The sequence below is a fragment of the Plectropomus leopardus genome, chromosome 16 (assembly GCF_008729295.1).
Source record: "Plectropomus leopardus isolate mb chromosome 16, YSFRI_Pleo_2.0, whole genome shotgun sequence".
Classification (NCBI taxonomy): domain Eukaryota; kingdom Metazoa; phylum Chordata; class Actinopteri; order Perciformes; family Serranidae; genus Plectropomus; species Plectropomus leopardus.
The window spans coordinates 3757003-3779134 of record NC_056478.1 but is presented as its reverse complement, the minus strand read 5'-3'; the positions used below and the strand labels follow the sequence as shown (position 1 = coordinate 3779134).

At 38.5% G+C, this 22132-nt stretch overlaps 2 protein-coding genes across 2 annotated transcripts in view; both read right to left on the bottom strand.

Moving 5' to 3' along the window:
* mfsd2b (major facilitator superfamily domain containing 2B) overlaps positions 1-4453 on the bottom strand; it is a 29500-nt gene extending 25047 nt beyond the window's left edge. The window contains exons 1-2 of the mRNA XM_042503596.1: positions 4260-4453; positions 2278-2661 (exon numbers count right to left, since the gene is read on the bottom strand). Coding sequence (XP_042359530.1) covers positions 2278-2643 — 366 coding nt within the window. The 5' untranslated portion in view covers positions 2644-2661; positions 4260-4453. The remainder of the gene's footprint in view (positions 1-2277; positions 2662-4259) is intronic.
* Positions 4454-12288: 7835 nt separating this feature from the next.
* ubxn2a (UBX domain protein 2A) lies at positions 12289-20521 on the bottom strand. Its single transcript, XM_042503640.1, is given in 8 exon segments — positions 12289-13277; positions 14977-15138; positions 16125-16183; positions 16186-16264; positions 17811-17920; positions 18673-18775; positions 19134-19196; positions 20495-20521. Coding segments are annotated over 7 exon segments (741 nt in total). The 5' UTR covers positions 19178-19196; positions 20495-20521; the 3' UTR covers positions 12289-13093.
* Between the last annotated feature and the right edge of the window lie 1611 nt (positions 20522-22132).

The window sequence follows — 22132 nt, the reverse complement described above, 5'->3', positions numbered from 1 at the left end:
TGAAAATGAGGGATCTCTGTGTAAAAGAAAAAAACAATTGCTTTTCAGGATACAGTTCTGGGAGAAAACACAGCAATGTTTTGGTAAAAACAAAAAAACAAAACAGCTTTTCACTCTTATTAAGTCGCTGCAAACACAGCATTGGGTTGCTATAAAAACATGCTACACATGTTTTGGACCTACAAAGCTGCCGAGGACACAGCAATTACTTGCAAAATCACCACTATTTTTGTTTGTTGGTCTCCAACAGTAGTCTGCAGCTTGGCAGGCGTCTCGCCATCCACGCCTTGCTTACTGTCCTCCACCATTCCCTCCTCCAAGTCTATACATTACATCACTTAAGGAACGTAAATGTGCATAAAATGTGCAAATGTAACGTTATTGTGGTTTGCAGACACGATAATGCAATCATTTTGAGACAAGATGTAAGAAAACATTGTTACACTGGAGTAATGTGATATTATGTTTTGTAATGCTGCATCAATTCTTAAATATCAATTATCCAATTTGAATTTATATGTAGTTTACATGCAAAGATTTGTGAAAGTGGTTTGTTTTATGTTATGTTTAAACTTTCAACTGCTTGATAGTATAGTGTTGTAATCTATCTTTAGAAATTTGACTCTTACACTCCAGCGTAACAACATATTGCTCGCGTGTTACAGGGACGTGATAGTTACAAATACAAATTCCACTGTTCTGATAGCTTAAAGTAAATTTTTCCAACATTTTATGCATGTGGTGGTATGTTCTTTTACTGTTTTCCTAAAATGAAAATCAAAGACAAACATAATATATCGCCTTACTTACAGTATCACAATATATTGCGATATTTTAAATTGCGACCCCTGTATCGTGACACATACTGTTTCGCCAAAGTCTTGCCAATCCACACCCCTAATGTTGAGTCATGGTTGCTATGACTTTAATGGAAACAGCACTAACCACAATGAACGTTTGTGTCCACTTCATACTCTGCTTTGTACCAATTCTGGTCAAAAACTCGAGCCAACAAGAGCAGCTACAGCTGTAGCTTTGAGTTAAAAAAAATGAATCTTTACTCTTAGAAAATAGTCAAATTCACATCCAAGTTCAGCCCAAATTTTAAATCAATTTTCATTAAATCAGTTACAGAAGATACAAAAATATTCTGCATTTCCATCCACTATGTAATGTGAATATCAGTTCTCTGGAAAATAGGGATTTTCTAACTGATATAACTGATAACTGATATTCTGAAAAATAGTTGTGCTTAAATTAAGCTCATTACAGTTTTTATTATGATGACACTTAAGTCTTGTTTATCTTTCGTATGAGTGTTGGTTGTGTACATTACTGTCTGCAGACCTAATTGCCCCTCGAGGAGATTAAAGACTATCCAATCCAGTTCTGCCATATTCTGGCAAACTACCTTCAATCTCAGGTGTCAAATTCATTCAGTCAAAACAAATAAAACTGCAGCTTACACAGAGCTCTGGCAGAAATGAGACAGTTGCAGAACTGGTTGGATGGAGTGATGTCACCCTGTTTCTGGAGCGAAACAGAGAATAAGTGACTAACTGCCATGGTATCGCATTACGACAGCATTTGACATGCTGTCTGCATAATACGGTATCTACCTAAAAAAGGGGCAATGCACCACATAAATGTCTGGTTGTTTGTTCTGCATTTTTCTCTGTTGTACCGTCTAAAGAGCATCAACCTGAATGCACAGCAGCATTTATGCAAACAAACTTACATCACAGACTTATCACCTTCAAGCACTCAAATTGCAATCACCCATGAATCCCTTATAAAGATAAATAACATAAGATGACAGAGATGTTAACCCAGGCTTCTTGTCTTTGTAAAACTTGAGTAAGTGGCTCCTTTCTACTGTCTTGCTTCTTATTATAGCCGTGATTACAGCTGTCTTTATCACTTACTGATCAGGCAAGAGAAAACAATCATCTGGCAGTTCATCCCGTCAGTGGGAACGGCCTTTATCAAATGAAAACAATCAACTTCCCGGCATTGAATCTGCTATCTGGGGGATTGTAGTTCACAGGAAAAACAATGCAGCTGATTAATCACAAACCGATAAGCCACTAAAGAGATCACACTTTCCATCTTTTTTTTCCCTGCTCCATCCAATCAAGTCACTCAAACTAAGCTGCAAACACACCAAATGAGATTGGAAATTCTCACTCAGATTTACTGCCTTGGTTCAAACTTAAAATACTGCCATTACATGTGATAAAAACACACACAAAAACAAGAAAAAATAGGTGATCTTACCTGCTGAGGTGTTTTGGGAAACAGCGGTTCGGTTGGTTTGTTGAGCTTCCCTGCAGGTCCCTGTGCTCCCTTCTCTCCCTTGGCCATGGCTGAGAGACTGTGTGTGAGGCGGCAGCCGTACTTCTGCGTCTGTGTGTGTGAGGGAGTGTTGAAGTGAGTGTGACTGTGACTCCTCGTGTGAGCGAGAGCGCGGGGAGGCTGCCACTGGGTGGTGGTGGAGGAGGTGGTGGTGTGTGTCAGAGGGTGAAACTGGATGTGGCTCTGACTCCGAGTGTGTGCATGGTTCTGCTGCACGTGAGCGGCGGCTCCAGAGGCTGGGAGCTCGTCCTGCTCCTCTGTGACGACTCTGCCGTTTTCTGCCGCCATTCACATGCTGTTGTTGCTCTGGAATGAGGCCAGGAGGGAAGGGCAGAGTCAGACAAGCACACATATGCAAAAAAAAAAAAAAAAAAAAAGACATATAGGCATACGCAGAAACGATCAATGGCAAGCATGCACTGCAACATACAAGCAGAGGAATGCAGGAACATAAACACACACACACAAAGACTGTGAATGCCCAAAAACATAAATGGGACAATGCCCAGGAGCAGAGTTGAATACAGATGCAGGAGAATGTAACAAGAACACATAGGGGGTGACGTTTTGTTTTTAGATAGGGGCTAAACAAATGAAACAAGGGGATCCTCCAACAGAGATTTTTGACCATAATGCAGTACATTTCTTGAATTCTTGTGACTTTTTCTGCACCAATTTGTGCCTTTTCTGCATCAGTTTATGGTTTAGATGCACATACATACATGACACAATGCACAAAAGCAGATGCAGAATAATGTAACAAGAACACAAAGTTTTATGGTTTGAACATTAAACAATTAATTTCTTGCATTCATGTGAAAATGTATACACCTTTTTTTTGTATTTTCTGCATCAATTTATGGTTTAGATGCCACAAAATAGAACAATATTTACATTATGGTGAATTTATATGCACCAATGTCTGCCTTTTCTGTGTTAATTTAAGGTGCAGATATATGGGACAATACACAACAGCAGAGAGATGCAGGGGAATTTGACAAGAACACACAAGAGTGTAGGTTTTAACTTTTGGGACAACATATATGAAACAAGGCTGTCCACATTTCCAGCAACTTTGTGAATTTTCATGCACCAATATCTTTCTTTTCTTTATGAGTGTATGAAGTAGATACACATAAATGGGACGATGCACAAGAGCCGAGTTGAATACAGATGCAGGGTGGAGGTTTTGTTTTAACATGGGAGGGGGGACACGTATGAAACAAAGGTCCTCTGACAGAAAATTTTGAGCATCAGTTACTTGTTTTACTGCATTCTTGTGAATTTTTATGCACCAATGTTTGCCTTCTCTGCATACATTTATGATGTAAATTTCACATGAATGGATGAATGCACAAGAGCAGAGTTGAATACAGATGCAAGAGAATGTAACAAAAACACACAAGAGTGCAGGTTTTGTTGGGGGAGGACACATATGATCCATCGGCAACTAATTTTTAGCATCAAACACTTAATGTTTGCACCAATCTGTTCCCGTTCTGCATCAACTCATGGGGTAAATGTATGCAATTCTATCAAAATAAAAGCCTCTTTTTTTCTTTTATGCTTTTATTTGCTGGGGACAAATGCACATGCATGTTCCTAATGAGGGGAACGTGTCCCCTGAGCCCCCCCTGAAATTTACACCCATGCACACACACATGCTTGCAGTCTATCTTAAGCAATCTTTTTTTAAAATGTCACTCATGTTCCTATAATCTGCAGTATTTAACAGCTTCAAACAGCCATCAGGGGCACAAAACGCGACGATGTCCCGTGCAGGAGTGCGCTGTCTGCTCATCTTACTGTTACTGTAAGTGCTCCCATAAACAGCCGCTCTGCACACCTGATTAAACACAGGGAAACGAGTAAAAAAAAAGGAGAAGAAACACGTGTGATCTTACCCCGTGTTGATGAAGAAGCAGCCGGCGGTGTCAGCTGGTTTAGTTGCAGGTTTGGTGAGTTAGTTTTGGTCGGTGCGGTGATCTGCCGCTCAGTCAGACGGGCAGGATGAGAAGGAGACTGCGGAGGATGGAGACGGTCTGCGCGTCTCCACTCTCGGTTTGTGTCAGTCTGCAGTGACGGAGCTGCGCCCTGCAGCGGCCGTCACGGTGCATGACACTAAACGGATTGCATTTATGTAGGCTATGCGTGTGCGTGCATGTGTGTGCGTGCATCTCTCAGTAGATTATGAGCGGCGATGATTTGACACCAGTGGTGTGTGTTTTGGATTGGAAAGATTTAAAAACTGTGACGTTTCCATAACATTTCACAATGTAGCATATGCAGGGATTGTTTTCATGTGATAAGCAATCCCAAAATAAAATGTAAATAAAAAAACATAGTGGCATCATGACAAAAACCTGGCACTTAAAGGGTAAAATTAATGAATGTTAATGATTAAGACTTATGCTGGTTGAAAAAATAAACTCAGAAAATCATATTAATCTCTATATTTTTATGGCCTAATTTTGAAGATAATAAGGTATAAAAAATAATAAATGTTGCTGCAAATCATTGACATATCCCATTTTGGATTTTTTTTGTTTTTTTAATTTTCTCTTTAAAACAGTGTGGCATCATGACAAAAACCTGGCATCTAAAGGGTTAAAATTCTGAAAAGTAATGAATATTTGATATTTTGATTAGGACTGATGACAGTTAAAAAAAATTAACTCAATGAAAGCAGAAAATAACATTAATGTATAATATTTTTTAAAGCTTGGCCGCTGAGCGATACGAGTGTGTGTAATATTAAAGCGTACCCTAAAGGGTTAATTATGATCCAAATGTGCACAAGATACAATTGAGGCTCACTCAGCAACGGGAAATCAGAGACTGCTCCGCACACATCTAAACAGAGACACGGTAAATCACTAACATTGACCTTGTTCAGAGCCGACAGGACACAACTCTGATGCAAATTCAAACAATGCACTGCAGGAATTGAACGATGCCATCAGCAGCAACATGCCTGAGCAACCAGATGAAATTTTCATAATAGCTGCTGATTTTAATCAACTCATTCTTCAACTCCAAAGATGAAGCAGGATCAAGGACAAATTTTAATAAATCTACCCTCAACCTTCTCAAAACCCATGTCATTTTCTTACTATCACAGTTCACTGCAGAGTTGTTGAACATGGTGGGCCACGCTCCAGAAATGTTGCCAGAGAACTTAATTATTATTATATATTGGTTTATGATGAGATAAGCGTTAATTTTCAGTAATGGGAGTTTATAAATGTAAAGATAAAAATGATTAAGCTTAACTGTCGCACTTTAACCTTTGTCCCACTTTGGCAGTATTCACCTCTAAGATGAGGCTGAACATCAAAAGGCACATTTTCCTGTCACTCGCCATTGTTTTAATGACACATTTCTTCTTAAAAGCTTTCAGTTTTGGTGATACTTGTTTACAAACACCTGCCTCATACAAATCAGTTATTGGTGTTTCGTTATTCTCCTCACGCTGGTAACATTTGACATTCCAGGTCCTGAATGTCATTTCTAATGAGTTGCGCTGTGGTGCACGCGGAATGTCTAAAATGCAGTTTGGTTTCATTTCCGTCACGCAGAATTACCTGAATTATGCTTTGGAACAAGGAGCCGGAAAGGTGTGTGTGTGAAAATAGCTCAGGCATCTGACTGCATATTTCCCAGACTGCATCATCATCATCATCATCATAATCACCACCATATGATTATCATTATCATTATGGTGTACACTTCTATCCCATTGCAAAATAGTTTGTTGTACCAAATGCTATTTTCAAACAAGATTAACATATATTATTTAAAACAGGTAGACCTGAGGGACTCACAAGAAACAGTTAAAAAGATATCAACATCATAACAGCAGAGGCAAATGTCCAAACTTTTGGTCCTCCTATTTTGGCTGATGCTATGACTTGCTATGTTGACATGCACAGTTTACATAACAATATGAGAATTTCTTTTTCTGTTGGTAACTGTGTTGATTTTTTTCATTATACTCCTTCAAATATTCATATGACCTATATATTTGGCAATATATACCATATGTTACAGAAAACAAAACAAAACATATATTTCCCTGAGGAAATTGGTTTGATTTATTTCAGACAATGAGCAACTTGGAGAGAAGAATTTGCGAATTGAAAACTGGAAATATATATATATATATATATATATATTATATATATATATATATATATATATATATAATAATTTCCAAAAAAGGCTAGAGAAAAATGTTCTGAGAACTGTATTAATTTCATTAATTTGTTAGAATTATTATACTTTTTACACTGTTTTTGAACAGGACATTTTTGTTCGTTTATTTGTTTTTGTTTTGTTTTAGATTTTTTAAAAAAAATTTTAAATTTTATTTCTACAAATTTCTTTGTCATTTCTTCTCAAGTGGCTCATTGCCTTCCTCCCATGTTTTTAAAAGAAAAATAAAAGAAGCCAAATTTGCCTGATTTTCAAGGGGTTAAAAGGTTAAAATACATAAATCTAGTTCCAGTTTGATTCTGAAAAAGAAAGTAATCATTTTCTACACATGTCGGTCTGCTTGGAGATGAGATACAGCTCTACACACTTGTTATGCTATTTTTACAGGCCCCTTTTTTCTGCTTATGATATATCGAGTGGCTTTCATTTCCCCACAAAGCACTTTCATATGCAGCTTCTTTAGTGCAAGAGGCTCGCTCTCCGCAGTAAGCCTGTCCTCGGAGCATGACAACAAACACGCCACAGAGAGACCTCGGCCGGTGAACCCAGACCTCTCCATAAATTCCAAGCATGCAAACCCCTCAACCGAAACCACATTATTGACAATGAAAAAAGGCGCCGCTGCAGAAAGGTCCGGCATATGACCTGCATTAAAACGGGTATGTTTCCGATAATGCGTGAAGAGGAATGTGCAAAATGAAAGGTTGGCTGCTGCGCGAGTAAAAGGGTCATTCTGAGAGGAAATGTGGGAGTTAAAGGGAAAGTAATTCCCTGCATGCTTAGCCTTATTAAATATGTAGCAGAAAGGAAATGTGCTCTCTTTTACTCTTTAGCCAGACCCCCTCTGGCTGCCAACCAAGTGATGCCCTCAGCAGCCCGCACGTTCAGGTTAAAAAGTCCCAAAATGTGGCCTCGTGAAGAGGTAATTCTTCAGAGGGGATTTCAATATTCAGGACGTTTCTTCCCCTTGACCTTGGCCGGCCCGAGGCTGTCATCTCCTCTTCCTCTGCCACGAGCAAATACAAACCCTCTGCTGTTCGCTCTGCACCCCCCCTCCCTCCCAGTGCTTTAAATATTGAAGATGGATAATGGCGTTCGCCTTCTTCCCGAGGCCAGGCAGAGAGGAGAGGGAGAAACATATGCACGCTGTCATGTAAAAGTGCACGTGTGTCCTTATTACACACACGCATGCCAAGAAACACGGCATGCTTCATTCAAGAAGAAAAGCAAAGATTCAACCTACTCAGCTCCATCTCAATCACATTTTTAACACCAGTTTTTAAAAATAGTTTTAGTATAAAGCCACTGATTTCTAAAACTCAGTCAGGACTATCCTCCTGGGCACAGCTGTGCAAAACCCCTCACCACTTTTTTAGATCAAGAAACAAAGATTTGGTGGTGATTGGCATTCCTTTGTAGTCCGCATGTATCCTTTTTGTGAATTTGAAGTCATTTTCTGTATCCTATAAGTAATTTTGTGTCTTTATTTTGGTTGTTTTGTGTCCTATTTAGATCATTTTGACACATTTTGTGTCTTTTCATTGTTTGATCTCTTTGTGGTAAATTTGTGTCCCTTCATTGTCATCATTTTGTGTCTCCTTGTTGTTGCTGTGTATCTTTCTGAGGGAATTTCATGATCTCTTTAGTCACTCTGTGTCTCTTTGTAGTCATTTCAGTTTATAAACATACCTTCATGGCAGTGACTGCTGACTCTGCCACGTTAAAAAAACACATCATCGTGCTCTTTGCACCACTGCATCAACACTAACACGGAAACTGATCTTAAACAACCGCAACACCACTAACAGCGACTGCACCACCATCAGATCATCCTACACGTCTCTAAGCAACCAGACTGTAAACCAGCACCACATGACGGAAAAAAGAGTCCACGCAATAAATATTACCATAATATTATCACTGCACAGCCTAAAGTTCAATAAGAAAATGTAATGTGTAAGTTACTGTGATGCCTCTGAGGCGGGTGTCAGACCTGTGCTTCTCTTGCAGCTCCTCTAATTAGTAACGCAGCACACCTGGGCCAGGTAATTAGGCTCCTGCAGCCCTGAGCTCTCCCTCTACCCTGGCTGAGCAGGCACGCCCCGTTTTGAGTCTTTTGCTATGTTTTGCACACCGCACACCACTCACTCTACTGATTTCCACATCCCATCTTGTAGATATTTATTTGGCTATTTAATTTGGTTTAATTGTTTTAATAAAGTATTGTTTGAACATTTAACATGGTGTTATCTCCCTTTTTGTTGAGCCAGGTAATGACAGTTACACCCAACAATAGCTACTTATCACATACAACCTTAACAATGCACGATGCTGTATAAACCACAACTGTACAATAACTTTATCTGAGAAAAAGAGCAGCACTCACCCATCACATGTAAATCAAGGCCGTCCTTCGATCCTTTCTGAAGAAACGTCTTATGACCTTCTCATGCAGTTGCGGCGGAGACACCGAGAGAGAATGAGAGCTAACCGGACACCGTCGGAGACACTGGCGGAGAATGACGGCAGACCGGACACCGGCGGCCTGGACACCGGTGGAGACACCAGTGGACAATCAGGGCGGCCTGGACACCGGTGGAGACACCAGCAGCGATACCAGCGGAGAACAGCAGTGGAGCAGACACTGACGGGACATGGGCGGAAAATGAGAGCGAAGTGGACACCAGTGGAGACACCAGCGAAGACACCAGCGGAGAATGACAGTGGAGCGGACAGGTGGAGACACTGGCAGGGCATGAGAGCAGAGCGGAAACTGGTGGAGACACTGGAGGATAATGAGAGCGAAGTGGACACCAGCGGAGACACCAGCGAAGACACCAGCGGAGAATGACAGTGGAGCGGACAGGTGGAGACACTGGCAGGGCATGAGAGCAGAGCGGAAACTGGTGGAGACACTGGAGGAGAATGAGAGCGGAGAGGACACTGGCACGATTTTTTCAGAGAGAAAAAAAGAAAAGAAAACACTGACCCTAACTGGCCCATAAGAAACAAAAAAACAAGCACTTGCCTGGTCCACATCTACCCAAACCGCTGCTGGCCGCATCATGTGACCAGGTTCAAGAGTCATTTTTGTTTTCTCCAAATATCTGCACAGCGGCATAGCAACAAAATGTCAGAAAGAAAATAGGAGCACAAAAACAAAAAGCACAACGGCTAAAAGACCTGCGTGACAAAGATTTGTTGAAGAAATATTCCTAAATTGACAGGATACTTTAAGGCTGTTGACTCTTTATCTAGTCAAGACCGACATGACGATCCTCAGCAGGACTGCCGGCTAGCTAACGACGCCATGGTTGAAACCGCCGTCGCGGGAGCTAACGCCGCGGCTAACTCCAGTGAAGCTGTCCGCGACCATGTCTCACCGTCTCACTCAGGTAACGACTCTGAGACAGAGAAGCCGGGACTTCAAACACCCGTATCTTGCGCAGGTAACACCGCGAGAGTTAGCCGTGATGGCGCGGCGGCCCGCCCCGCCGGCACCAGTGCCTCCATGGCGGCTGCACCTGCGCTGCCGAGACTGCGCAAGAGGCCGAAAACCTCGGCTACAGCTCGGATACCTGCAAGCTGGGATACTACTGATGAAGATATGAGGACATACTGGATTAAGGACTTCTCCGCCACAAAAAACGAGGAAGAAAACCCTCTAAAGGTAGGACTATGTATCAGTTATAGATACTATTATTGCGCTGCTGTTGAATTATTGCTGGTTGGTATATTATATTGCTGCTGCTGTGTTTAGCACACAGAAAAAGTAATTACATACAGACACTTTTTGAGCACATTTCTATTTAATTTTGAAAAACAAATTATGATTTTGACAGGGCCAGCAGGTTAGGTCCTGATGGCCCTGACAGCCCACCACTGCTTATTGTATTTATTCTGTCTTACTGAGGTAATGTTGTGTGTCTTTGTGGTTGTTTTGTGTCTTATTTGGGTTATTTTTGTATCATGCTGCCATCATTTTGTGTCTCCTTGTTGTTGCTTTGTCTTTTTAAGGTAATTTGTGGCCTCTTTGGTCTTTCAGTGTCTCTCTGTAGTCATTTTGAGGCAAATTTGTGTCTAAATAATTGTGTATCCTTTTCAGTTTTTATGTTTCTGTTTGTGGCCATTTTTTGTCTCCTTGTGGGGTTTTGAGGGAGGCTTTGGCCATTTTGTGTCTGACTGAGGTGACTTTGTGACTCATTGAGGTAATTTTGAGGCTTTATTGGGTCAATTTGTGTGTCCTGTGAGTTCATATGAGGATCCAAAGTGCAGAGCAAAAAAGGGCAGACAGGTGTACGCACAAAAGGCGAGCCATGTGCTGATAAAATGTCCAAAAAACAAGCAGGTATCCAAAGTAGAAATGAAATATAATGAAACCAACCCGGATCACAGGGAAGAACTCGGGTGAAGACGGGAGCAAACAATTCAGAAGATCATCAGGAGGATGACAGACAAACTGACAGGAAACAAAGAGAGACACACAGGGAACTAATCAGGACTGTGACACACAGCAGGGGACACAAGGGAGGTAAAACTAAAACAGTACAGGTGTGCAGGGAAGACTAACAAGGAAGGACAAACCAGACTGATAAAAGACAGGTGATACTAATCAGGGAAATACTGAGGCGGGAAAACACACAAAGACGTGAAGTAAAATGAGACATATGACACATGAGCAGTGACACCACAAAATAAAACAGGAAACAGAACATGAGTAACTGACAAACTGGAGAAATGTGTCTCTCTGTAGTCATTTTGTGTCTCTTCCTGGTTGTTTTTCCCGTTTTTTTGTTGTCATGTTGTCAGGTCATTCTGTGTTTCTTTGCAGTCTTTTTGTGTCTCCTTGTGGTTGTTTTGAGGCCCTTGGTAGTAATCATTTCATGTCACTTTGAGGTAATTTTGTGTCTCCTTGTAGTTGTATTGTGTCTTTTGGAGGCAAATTTGTGTCTTTTTCAGTTGTTGCATCTGTTTGTAGTCATTTTGTGTCTCCTTGTGGCTGTTGTGGTATCATTTTGTGTCTTATTTGTTTGTTTTTTTGTCTGTTTGTAGTCAATTATGTCTCTTTGTGGTCATTTTGAGTCTCTTTATGGTAGTTTAGTTATTTTTTTTAAAGCAATTTTGTGTCTTTTTTGGCCATTTCATGTCTCTGTGTAATGATTTTGTGTCTCTTTGGGGTTGTTTTGTGGTTATTTTGAGTTCTTTGCAGGTTTTTATGTCTTTTTGTTGTCATTTTGAGTCTCTTCTTGGTCAATATGTGTCAGTTTGAGTTACATTTTGCAGTGTGGCCCTGACCCTTCGGTCCCCGGGGCCTGTGCTTAGTTGACCCATTGAGTAATCCATCCATGTTCAGATCCTTAGATACAAGCTTTCCATTATATATGTGTCTCAGTATCAACATTGTGAATTTTTTAATCCTTCGATTCTGATGTTTTTGACATCAGCAGCTCCCCTCCGCCTCCTTAATCTGAACCCCATTAAATCTGTAATGACAGCACAGATGTTGCATTGCAGCACACAGAATAAGGTGCTGCTTGGTGTCGTGTCATAATCACTGAGATAATCATAATCGCTCAGAGCTGATGGATGCCTTAATTATCAATTATTTCTGTCAGCAGTCTGCACACCTGGGCAGTAATAATGTGAATGTGAATACTCAAAACACTTCAAAAATATTCCACCTCATTTGGTTTTACATCAAAAATAAAAACGCAGAGCTTTGGGGGGGATTTTTATTGTCCCTTAGTATGCGATATGTCTTAAAAGGATGCAGTCAAATAAAACAACACCTTGTACATTCTGAATTAAATCTCCTCCACCCGAGAACAAAGGCAACTGATCACGTAAACTGCAAAAAGGCAAACAATAAATAAACGTCTAACAGGCCAACACAAAAAAACAAGCTGTTGTATTTTCTCTTTTTTAAAATCATAACAATGTGCAAATAAAACATCATACGTTCATTAAATATTACTGTAAACTCAGAGATACGTGTTGAAATATCAGCCCCTTGTTTATTCCACTGTAAATAGTGCAGAGAAACTGGTGATCACAGTTTGGGAAGACTTTAGAGAGTTGGTTGGTGGTGCTGGTGGTGGTATTGTGCACGTGTGTGTGTGTGTGTGTGTGTGTGTGTGTGTGTGTGAGGGGAGAAGGGAGAGTACGACCAACAGATGGACACACATGGTTGACCATCTGCACGGGGGACAGAAGTGGTTTTGGGGTTTGGTGAGGTGTGCAGGAAGGTAGACAATGTCCTCCAGAGGAAAAAAAAAAAGACAAAGTATGTGTTGCTGACAGCACCTCAGCACCTGTGGTGGTGAGGAACTGACAATATCTCCATTATTAGGCTGTAGATAATCCCACACGGAGATTAGTAAACAACAATCATCAGATGCAGCACAAACTGCAGAGTAAATACAGACTGTATAGGCGGCCTTGAGACTGCGGTCAGGGTCATAGTGAGGTGGAAGTGAAGGGAATAAGTGGCGTGCTGTGTGAATTACAGGGGGGGCCCTTTTAGTCAGGAGTGTCCAAACGGCGCCTGTGTGTTCAGGGGTCTCTGGACGATGACGGCGTTCGCTAAATCGGCTTCCTCGAGACTCAATTCTTTGTCGTCGAGCTCCCGGAAAGGGACTGATGTCGTCAGGACGAAAGGTGGGCAGCTCCTCTGGCAGCGCGCCACGAAATCTTGAACATCCGTGATCCTGGAGAAGAACAAGAGACAGAATTAAAGACAGAGGGTTTAAAAAAAACATAATTAAAGGGTAATGTTGTTGTTTTCCAACCTGGCCCCTATTGTTTCTGTGTCTAGGTGACAAATAGAAAAAATAACTTTCATAATTGGTCCAGTACTAAAAGAGGTGAAAAAGGCTGCAATGTAACCACTCCGGGCATCTGGCACCATCAGTGTAAATCCATTTAAAGCGCTTGTTTTTTGCAACTGACAGGCTCAGGTTGTAATTTTAAGTGTAATTGCCATTGCAGAACACACCAGACTTCATTTAAATAAACAATAATTTTACCATCGTAAAACACACTTTGCTCAAAGTCGACAGAAATAAAACAAAATCACAAAAAATATTTTGGGTGGGTTTAGTGATGGTGATTCTGGTGCCTTTCTTTCTGTTTTATTTTATTTTCTTTAAAAAATGGGAATCAGTATTGTACAAATATCAAATACATGGTACAAATATATGTTCCAGTATTTTTTTTCCCCTCCCCACCCTCTTTGTGGCAGAACAGAAAAACATCCTTATCCTTACACCTACACACCTCAAAACCCAGAAAGTAATTGAAACAAAACTAACAAAATAAAATAAAAAGATTAAAAAATTAAAAAATAATAATTATAAAAATAAAATAAAATAAAATAGAGGAACAGAGAAAAGAGTACCATATGAAAGATGGTGCTTAAGAATAAGATGGGATCCAGAGAGGAAAGAGCATTTGGATAGGAAATGATAAGATGCCATCTTTTGTAGAAACTGGCAGATGAGCTCTCGATGCATTTCTGGTTAAACAAAAATGATCTTATTCTTTAACAAAATGTTTTATTTCTGTTGGGATCCCTTCCATAATGCTGTCAGACACTGAGCCTGTCAGTGACACTTTCAGTGGACATAAATTGCAGCCTGTTTTGCCTCCGGCTGCAGCACTCACTCAACACTGGGCCGACATCAAAAACTGTTGTTACCATCAGTCAGTTAGATGCAAAAATATTGGGAAAATAGGGTCCAGATCAAAATATACTGTAATTTTCCTTTAAGAAAGCCACAGTTAGACCTGCTCCTCACGTCTGCTCCTTCCTCCCAAATACTCTACTCTCCTGTGACACATGATGTCTCTCTGAAGCACTATACTAGTAACATCATCCATTATTTATATCACGGCCCAGCACAGACAAGCGATCCCATGGCCGCCCCACTTCACCACACACACTTCACACACACACACACACACACACACACACCGAGGTCTAGCTGAAGGGTTGGAGGGGTTCAGCCCTCCCCTATCCTTCAGCCGCTAACCCCGTTATATAAATGCTGCATCCGAGTTACGCAATCCCTCTCTGGGGATTTTATAGATCCACTTCGTTGCTACATCTCAGATTATGTTTTCTGCAGCCCCGTGCACTGTGGCGGGGAATCTAACATGCAGCACGCCTTCAAGTCCAGCAGACAAGAACAAAGCATTACGTAATCCTCAAACAAACCCCCCCTCACCACCTCCCAACTAGTCCAAACAAAAATCTTATGTCATCCCTTGAACTACGTCTTTCCTGCGATGCTTGAGATTAGGGGATTTACAGACACGGTGCAAAGATATCCCTTATGCAGAATACTGAGTGTTATGCAGATATGACTTGATGATGTAAATTTCGGGCCTTGACTTTGTGATACGCACCGATGCGATAGGTTAAACCTCTGCACCAATCTCCTTCCGTCAACCAACCAGATCTGCAGGGAGGTGACGGGAAGGGCATGGTCTAGTGTTACCATGGGAATAGGAGGAGATTCTCCGTCCTCGTGCACAGATGGTGACCTGGCCACGACTCTGGGTGCAACGCTGGAAATGGACAGAAGTAATTTAGAGATTAACAATCAGTTAAATGCACAAACGGCATCATGCATTGTGTATTTTACTCACTGAGAGCTAACTGAAGGCAGACAAAATCTCACGCAAAGTATTTTTTGGACTCTCTGGACAGTTTGGTATTCACACAGTGATGTGAAGAAAATCCTGAGGCTCTGAATTAGTCGCGCTCACTGACTGCTTGGTCAGATTTGTGGGTGTTTGATACCTGGATGTAGAAGGACACCTAGTGGTATAAAGTTGTATGGTATCTTTGAACTTGAGCCCTAAGACTGAATTTCTGTAATATTATTTTGAAAATACAGTTATAAGTATTATTAATATATTTATAAATTTATAATTTAAAAAAAAAATCTAATCTATTACAAGAAAATTTGCTGAAAATAAAAACAAAGGTAAAAAAAGACAAAGAAACAAGAAATATAACTTAAGAAAGTGTAAAATAAAAAAATAAAAATAAAATTTTAAATGATTTTTAACATGTAAGAATTATAAATATAGCTTTTTGACATTTTCTTCCTACTTTTTGATAATATGCAATTATATGCAAAATCTGATAATTTTCTTGTCACCTTCTACTATTTTTTTTTGCTTTTTTTTTTTGTGAATTTCTTGTCAAGTTGCTCATGTTTTCAAAAGAAATCAAACCAATTTTCGCAGGTTCCAGTGATTTAAATGATTGTGAAAGTCATCTGAATGCAGTTGCTATCCCTAAAAAGTTAATTTCACTTGTCATTTTAAGTTGACTTCATAAAATGAAGTAATTAAAACTAAGTACACCCAACAAGTAGATATAAAGTAAAAATATTTTCTGACATTTTTAAAATCTAGATTTTTAAAAAAAAGTAAGATCAACTTGTCAAATTTTCTAGTGTAACAAGTGCAGTATTGATTATTTTATGGCCGTATTTATACTTTTTTAAAAACTTGGTAATATTATAACGACCACAGTCTCCTACCTGCCGAGTCGGTACCCTCGGCCGCTGAAGGGGTGAAAGGCCTTTTTCCTGGGAACATAATTTTCTCCTCGGTCAGATCCTCCACGCTGATCTCCAGCTCCTCCTCCTCGGCTCTGCTCTCCCACTCCGCCGGGAGCTCCCTGCGACAGAAAAAAAACACCGGCCTCACAGTCTGGTCAGATTAATCAATATGACAAATTTATCTGTCTTATGTGAGGGATATTTTTTACTGCTAACCTCTCATGTATTTACAGTGTTGTTATTTAATGATTTTTTTAACTTCAGATATTGTATTAATGAGTCACTGAAACAGGCTACAGTGGTTTGTCGTGGACAAAAAAGTCACACTTTTTCAACAGAACCCAGAGCCAATAGAAACACACAGTGATGGAGTATATTGCCAAAATAAAAAATGGAGTAATAATAAAAACACTGCTATGTTATTTGCTTTTTATCGGCGGGAAAATAGTGGCAGTATCTGAGCATTGCATAAAGCGCTGTCCTCCATCTGTATCCACATGACAATATGAAAGGAACAAATGATGTTGTTTTTTGATTATAAATTATGTCACTAATATTCATCAACAACCCAATCAGAGCATAAGATACGATGGTACTTTTGTGTTTTAGCGTTGTAAAAATCTTCAACACACCTGTAACTACAACATTATATCCCAGAATAAAGCGCGTTTTTACAGTAAACATGGGGTGAATTATGGTGTGTATATACAATAATTCAAATAATAAAAAATAATAAATAATTTAGATAGATAGATAGATTTAGATAATTTATAGCGGGGGGAGGATATTGGTCTATTGCAGTATGGTGCCCTTTTAATCTCGTATAAAGGCATCAGAATATGCCCTACATATTATTAAATTACATGTGCCATAATGATTTTAACCCTTTGAAACCTGAGCATATTATTCTTTTAAAAATATGAAGGAAAGGCAATAAGAAACTTCAGAAATTAACCCAAAATTAGAAAAAAAAAAAAAAAAAAAAAAAAAAAAAAAAAAAACCTAGCAAAAAAAATTACCTGAATAAAAAAAAAAGTTACTAAATAAATAAAAAAATTAAAAATAAAATGTCCAGAAAAGAGAGCTTAATAGTAATAATAATAATAATAATAATAATTCTGTAAGAACATTTTTAATATACAAATATATAAATTATATATGTATTTTTGGGACATTTTTCACCAGCTTTTTTTCCCCCCCAAAAATAAAATCTACTAATTTGCTGCAATTTTCTTAACTTTTTTTGCCATGTTTTCAAAAGAAAGCAAACTACTTTTTACTCCTGGTTCGAAGGTTTAAATACTTGTTAAGGTGTCTGAACGCAGCAGAAGAAAAGTGATGTCAATCCAGGTTTCAAAGGGTTAAATAGGGTACCATGAATGTGCTATTGATTTGCACTATGGTAGCATTTTTCAACAAGGTAACAGACCACCAGACGTCCACTGGACTTTGATTTTAGAGCTATTTTTGAACCGTAATGGGACGTTTTGATTGGACGTACCAACACTAGTAAAAGTCCTGAGCTTGACTCAAGAGTGTGTGCATTCAGCAGCTCATCTATGCTTTTATCTCATCCAATGTCAGAGTATTTTTCATTTTATTTTTTACCTACAGTGGCCCTTACACACTCTCATATGTCGTTCTGTCTCGGCCACTTTGACTCACCCGCGTTTGATGGCGTCCAGGAAGTCTTGATTCTCTGGAATGGAGTAGCTGCGAAAGTCCTCGTCGTTTACGGTGAAGCCGTCCTTCCACAGCCTCACCACCATCTCCACCTGAAGGAACGACGACCACAAAAATAAACCCCGATTACTCGCAGACTATGTGGAGACTCTAGAGGCCACATCACAGAGAAAAACGGAAAAGAAACTAAACACTATGATGCTTGTTGCTGCTTTGCTGCCACGTTTTAACGCTTAGTTTTTTTTTATTATTATTAAATATAAGTTTTTAAATATGACATTATTTCACTAAATGACATTTATTTCCTATTTCTTAAAAAAAGTAATAAGCAAATAAAAAAGGAATTACACACAAAAAAAAGTGTTGAAAAAAGTTTTTAAAAAAAAATAAAACTTTAAAAAACAAGACAGGTACAGGAAATGATCTGAAAAAAGTGCTGACATCTTTATAATAATTCTGTAACATAATTTTAAATATGTAAATATGATGGTTACAAATAAAGTTTTTCCCTAGAAATTTTTCCTTAGCTGTTTTAAAATTTTCTAAATCTACAAATTTCTTGCAATTTGTGGAGCATTTCTTACCAAGTTGTCTTTTTTTCCATGTTTGTTAACAAAATTGCACCAATTCGCTCAAGGTTCAAAGGGTTTAAATGCAAATGCAAGAAAATTGATGCCCCTCATTCTTAGGCAGTAAGTCCATAAAAGCGTTTTATGCAAAGTTAATTCCATAAAACAACCTAAAAACATGTTCATGCACATAATGATGTTTTCCTGTTTTCTCTGCAGGATGCACATTCGCAGAGATTTGGCTCCCACAAATTTAGCGGTTGTGAATCTCTAACCTTCGATGTCCCCGAGGCATCGTAACAGATCTTCTCCACCTCATCGAGGAGGTCCTCGACCGAGAAGCTGCGCCTCATTGGAGCCTCCTCTTCGTTTTCCTCACTGTGGCGACGCATTAAGAAACAGGTAAGTGTGTAATTCAGTCATTATATGTCTTATTGAATTCAGCCTGCAGACACAGGCTTTATCGTACAGAAACATCTCATTATTGACTTCTCACCTACAAATTATGGTTAAGCGTGCAGGTTTGTAAACCAGAAAATGAACCTCAAGGGAAAAAAAATGGTCCTCTTGACACATTTTGGTCCAATCGAATTGATTTCTCATTTCGGATGAGTCACACATGAGCCTGACCTACATAAATCCAGTCATGGAGTTGATTTGCCACAGGCTTTCAGTAACTCTTCAATCCAAATGCTCCATTTAAATTTAAAGGATTTTTGGAGAAAAATTGACTTACCAATGTTCATCTTTCTCACCCCCGACAGTGTCAACCTCTTTCATGACGTTGTGTGTTTCCCATCTGAGAAAATTACAAATGGACAAAGCAAGCAAATCAAACGAGGCCTGTCACAGCTTTAAATGCTGTACTTTTTAGTCTTTGAATTTTCCTTCTGAAACAGAAATTAAAAAACAAAAAATAAATAATTATTTGATTTTCATTTCAAAATCCAACATTAATTTATTGATTTTTAAAAAAAGAAAAAAAGCTTTTATTTTTTGAGATCAGAAATGGAAAATACAGAATATGAATTCCCCCGTTGTAAGGGGTTTTTTTTGGGGGTCGATGTGAGGGTCTAAGGACAGACGGTTGCCTTTTGCTGTAAAACCCCCTGAGGCAAATAATAATTTGTGATAATAGACTTTAGAAATAAAATTGACTTGAACTGCCAATTTTCTTTTTCTCCCATCAAAAAAACAAGAAAACGAAGACTACATCATATATTTACCATTTATTGTAATTATTGTACTCCATTTTGTTTAAATTACTATTTTTAACATATGAGGAGAATTTTTTTTTCTATTTCTTTATTTCTCTCATATTCTGTATTACATCACAACTGTATGTTAAATATTATGTGATTGCAAAAGCTGTATTTTTAAAATTGGAAAATCTAAATTGAAAATATTGTGGGAAAAAAAGAAAAACAAAGATGAAAAACAGTGTTTTTCCATTTACTGAAAGTGAAAAATGTCCTTGTGTAAAATAAAAAAAAATAAAATACATAAATATAAAAAACATGAAAGCATGGGTACCAAAACCAAGAGTGCCCATTTGTTTTCATGTTATTTAATTTTTTTTTGATTGGATTAAAAAAATAGCATAAATTATATCCTGTATTTTCCATTTTTTGAACCCCAAAAAATCAATAAAAAATGCCCTTATTTTCATTTTTGGATTTTTAAATTAAAAAAGTACGTTTTTGTTTTGTCATTTCTGATCCTGAAAGGAGAATCCAAAGACCAAAAACGACACAGACCTTTACAGGCGTGTTTAATATATTTATATAAGATCAGCCATTTATTATGTAAATGCATTCACTTGCATTAAGCTGCTAAAACGCCTACACGTGTCTCCATACGTTCTCACGGAGCTGAATTATCGATAAACAGCAGAAAAACAGCCTGTAGCGTTATCGTTAATTATGTAAGTGGGCGTCAGAGAGTCATGGAGGCGCACAGAGACAACGACACTCTGCGGGACTGAGCCGTGTGTCCACCACTACATGGATTATACACACACACACACACACACACACACTCACAGCAGCATGCTCATTCGCATGCACGTATCAAGGTTAAGGTCAAACACTGATTTACCAGTCCTCGTGTTGTCGGTTAATCCGGGCTACACATCTGCAGCCGTAAGTTTCCTCCAGCGGCTCTTCTGCTGAGCAATGCGTGTGACGTCACGGCGCCGTAAACCCGCTCCTCCTGTCGCGAGGAAACTACTGCTGAGCTCAGCACGTCGTTTTATTTCACAAGTGAGACCTCAGACTGAAACTGGTGACACACGCTGAATGTCACAGGGAGGTGGAAATAGCACATAAGGACAACATATTCCATTATATATATTCAGTTCTAATAATAAGGGTATCACTGTACCATTGCCAAAAAAATTACATGACATTCCCTGATTGCATTGCAGCAAATATACATTTTCTGGGATATAATATTCTGCACCTGTGCTTATGTACTGTTATACTGTATAACTATAGCTTTATTTATTTATTAATGTATTTATTATTCATATTATTATCATCATCATTATTATTGCTGTTGTTTTTTTTTGTTGTTGCTGCTGTTTATTTATGATTATTATGGACCACAGTCCACATGTGGACAACATTATGTAATTGTAATATAATAATATATTCTATGTAATCATACTTTTAGTAGTAGTAGTAGTGGTAGTGGTAGCAGTAGTATGAGTAGCAGTAGTAATAGCAGTAGTAGTAGTAGTAGTAGTAGCAGCAGCAGCAGCAGTAGTAATAGTAGTAGTAGTAGTATTGACCACAGTCCAGATTGTCTAGATATCATCATACATATAATATGTATCATTATATTTTTATTACTGTTATTGTGTGTGTGTGTGTGTGTGTGTGTGTGTGTGTGTGTGTGTGTGTGACACAATAATTATGCTATTACTGGGCTATTTTTTGACAGTAAATTCCTAATTGCATCACAGTAATGTAATTCTGCCTCAATTGTTTAGTGCATCTGTGGTGCAATTAGACCATAATGATATGATGACAGATTGTAATGACCACATCTGGACTGTGTAATTATATTTTCATTATTATATATTCTTTTTTATTTAGCCTTTTCCTGGTTTTATTCTTTGTATTTGTAATTAGGATATTTATGTTGTCATTTTGCATCTTGCACCTAATAGTCTCTTATTTTAACTTTATCCAAATTCACTTTCATTTCATCTCGTCATGCAAGTTCATTTTAATTATTTTATGTCCACTGGATTTTTAGACATATAAAATATGTTGCACCTTAGTCCAGCCCATGTTACCATGCCTCTTATTGACCACTAGGAGCACATAGTATAACTGAAAGTGAAGGGATACTGCACACCATGAGTCAGTTAATTAATGCATGCATTACTTAAATGAATATGCAACTGAGTAACTTTTGGGATGTATAATTCATAATGCAATGCAAAGAAAAACCTACTTATAGAAATATGTTAAGGGAAAAGTTGTTTAACTCTTTCTTGCGTATAAGTGAAAAATGATCTGTCTTCTCGTGACCATTGAAAGTCTCATTAAATCCTTTATTTGTCCATAAATTTGAGATATATTCACAAACACACTTGAAGAGTTAGTTACAGATGCATTCATTTTGTGTATTTCGGAACGAACCAGAATAAATAAAAACTTTTTACTTTTTTCTTTCTCTCTTTTCTTTTTTTTTTTTACAGTGTCAGAAAACAATAGGATTTACATT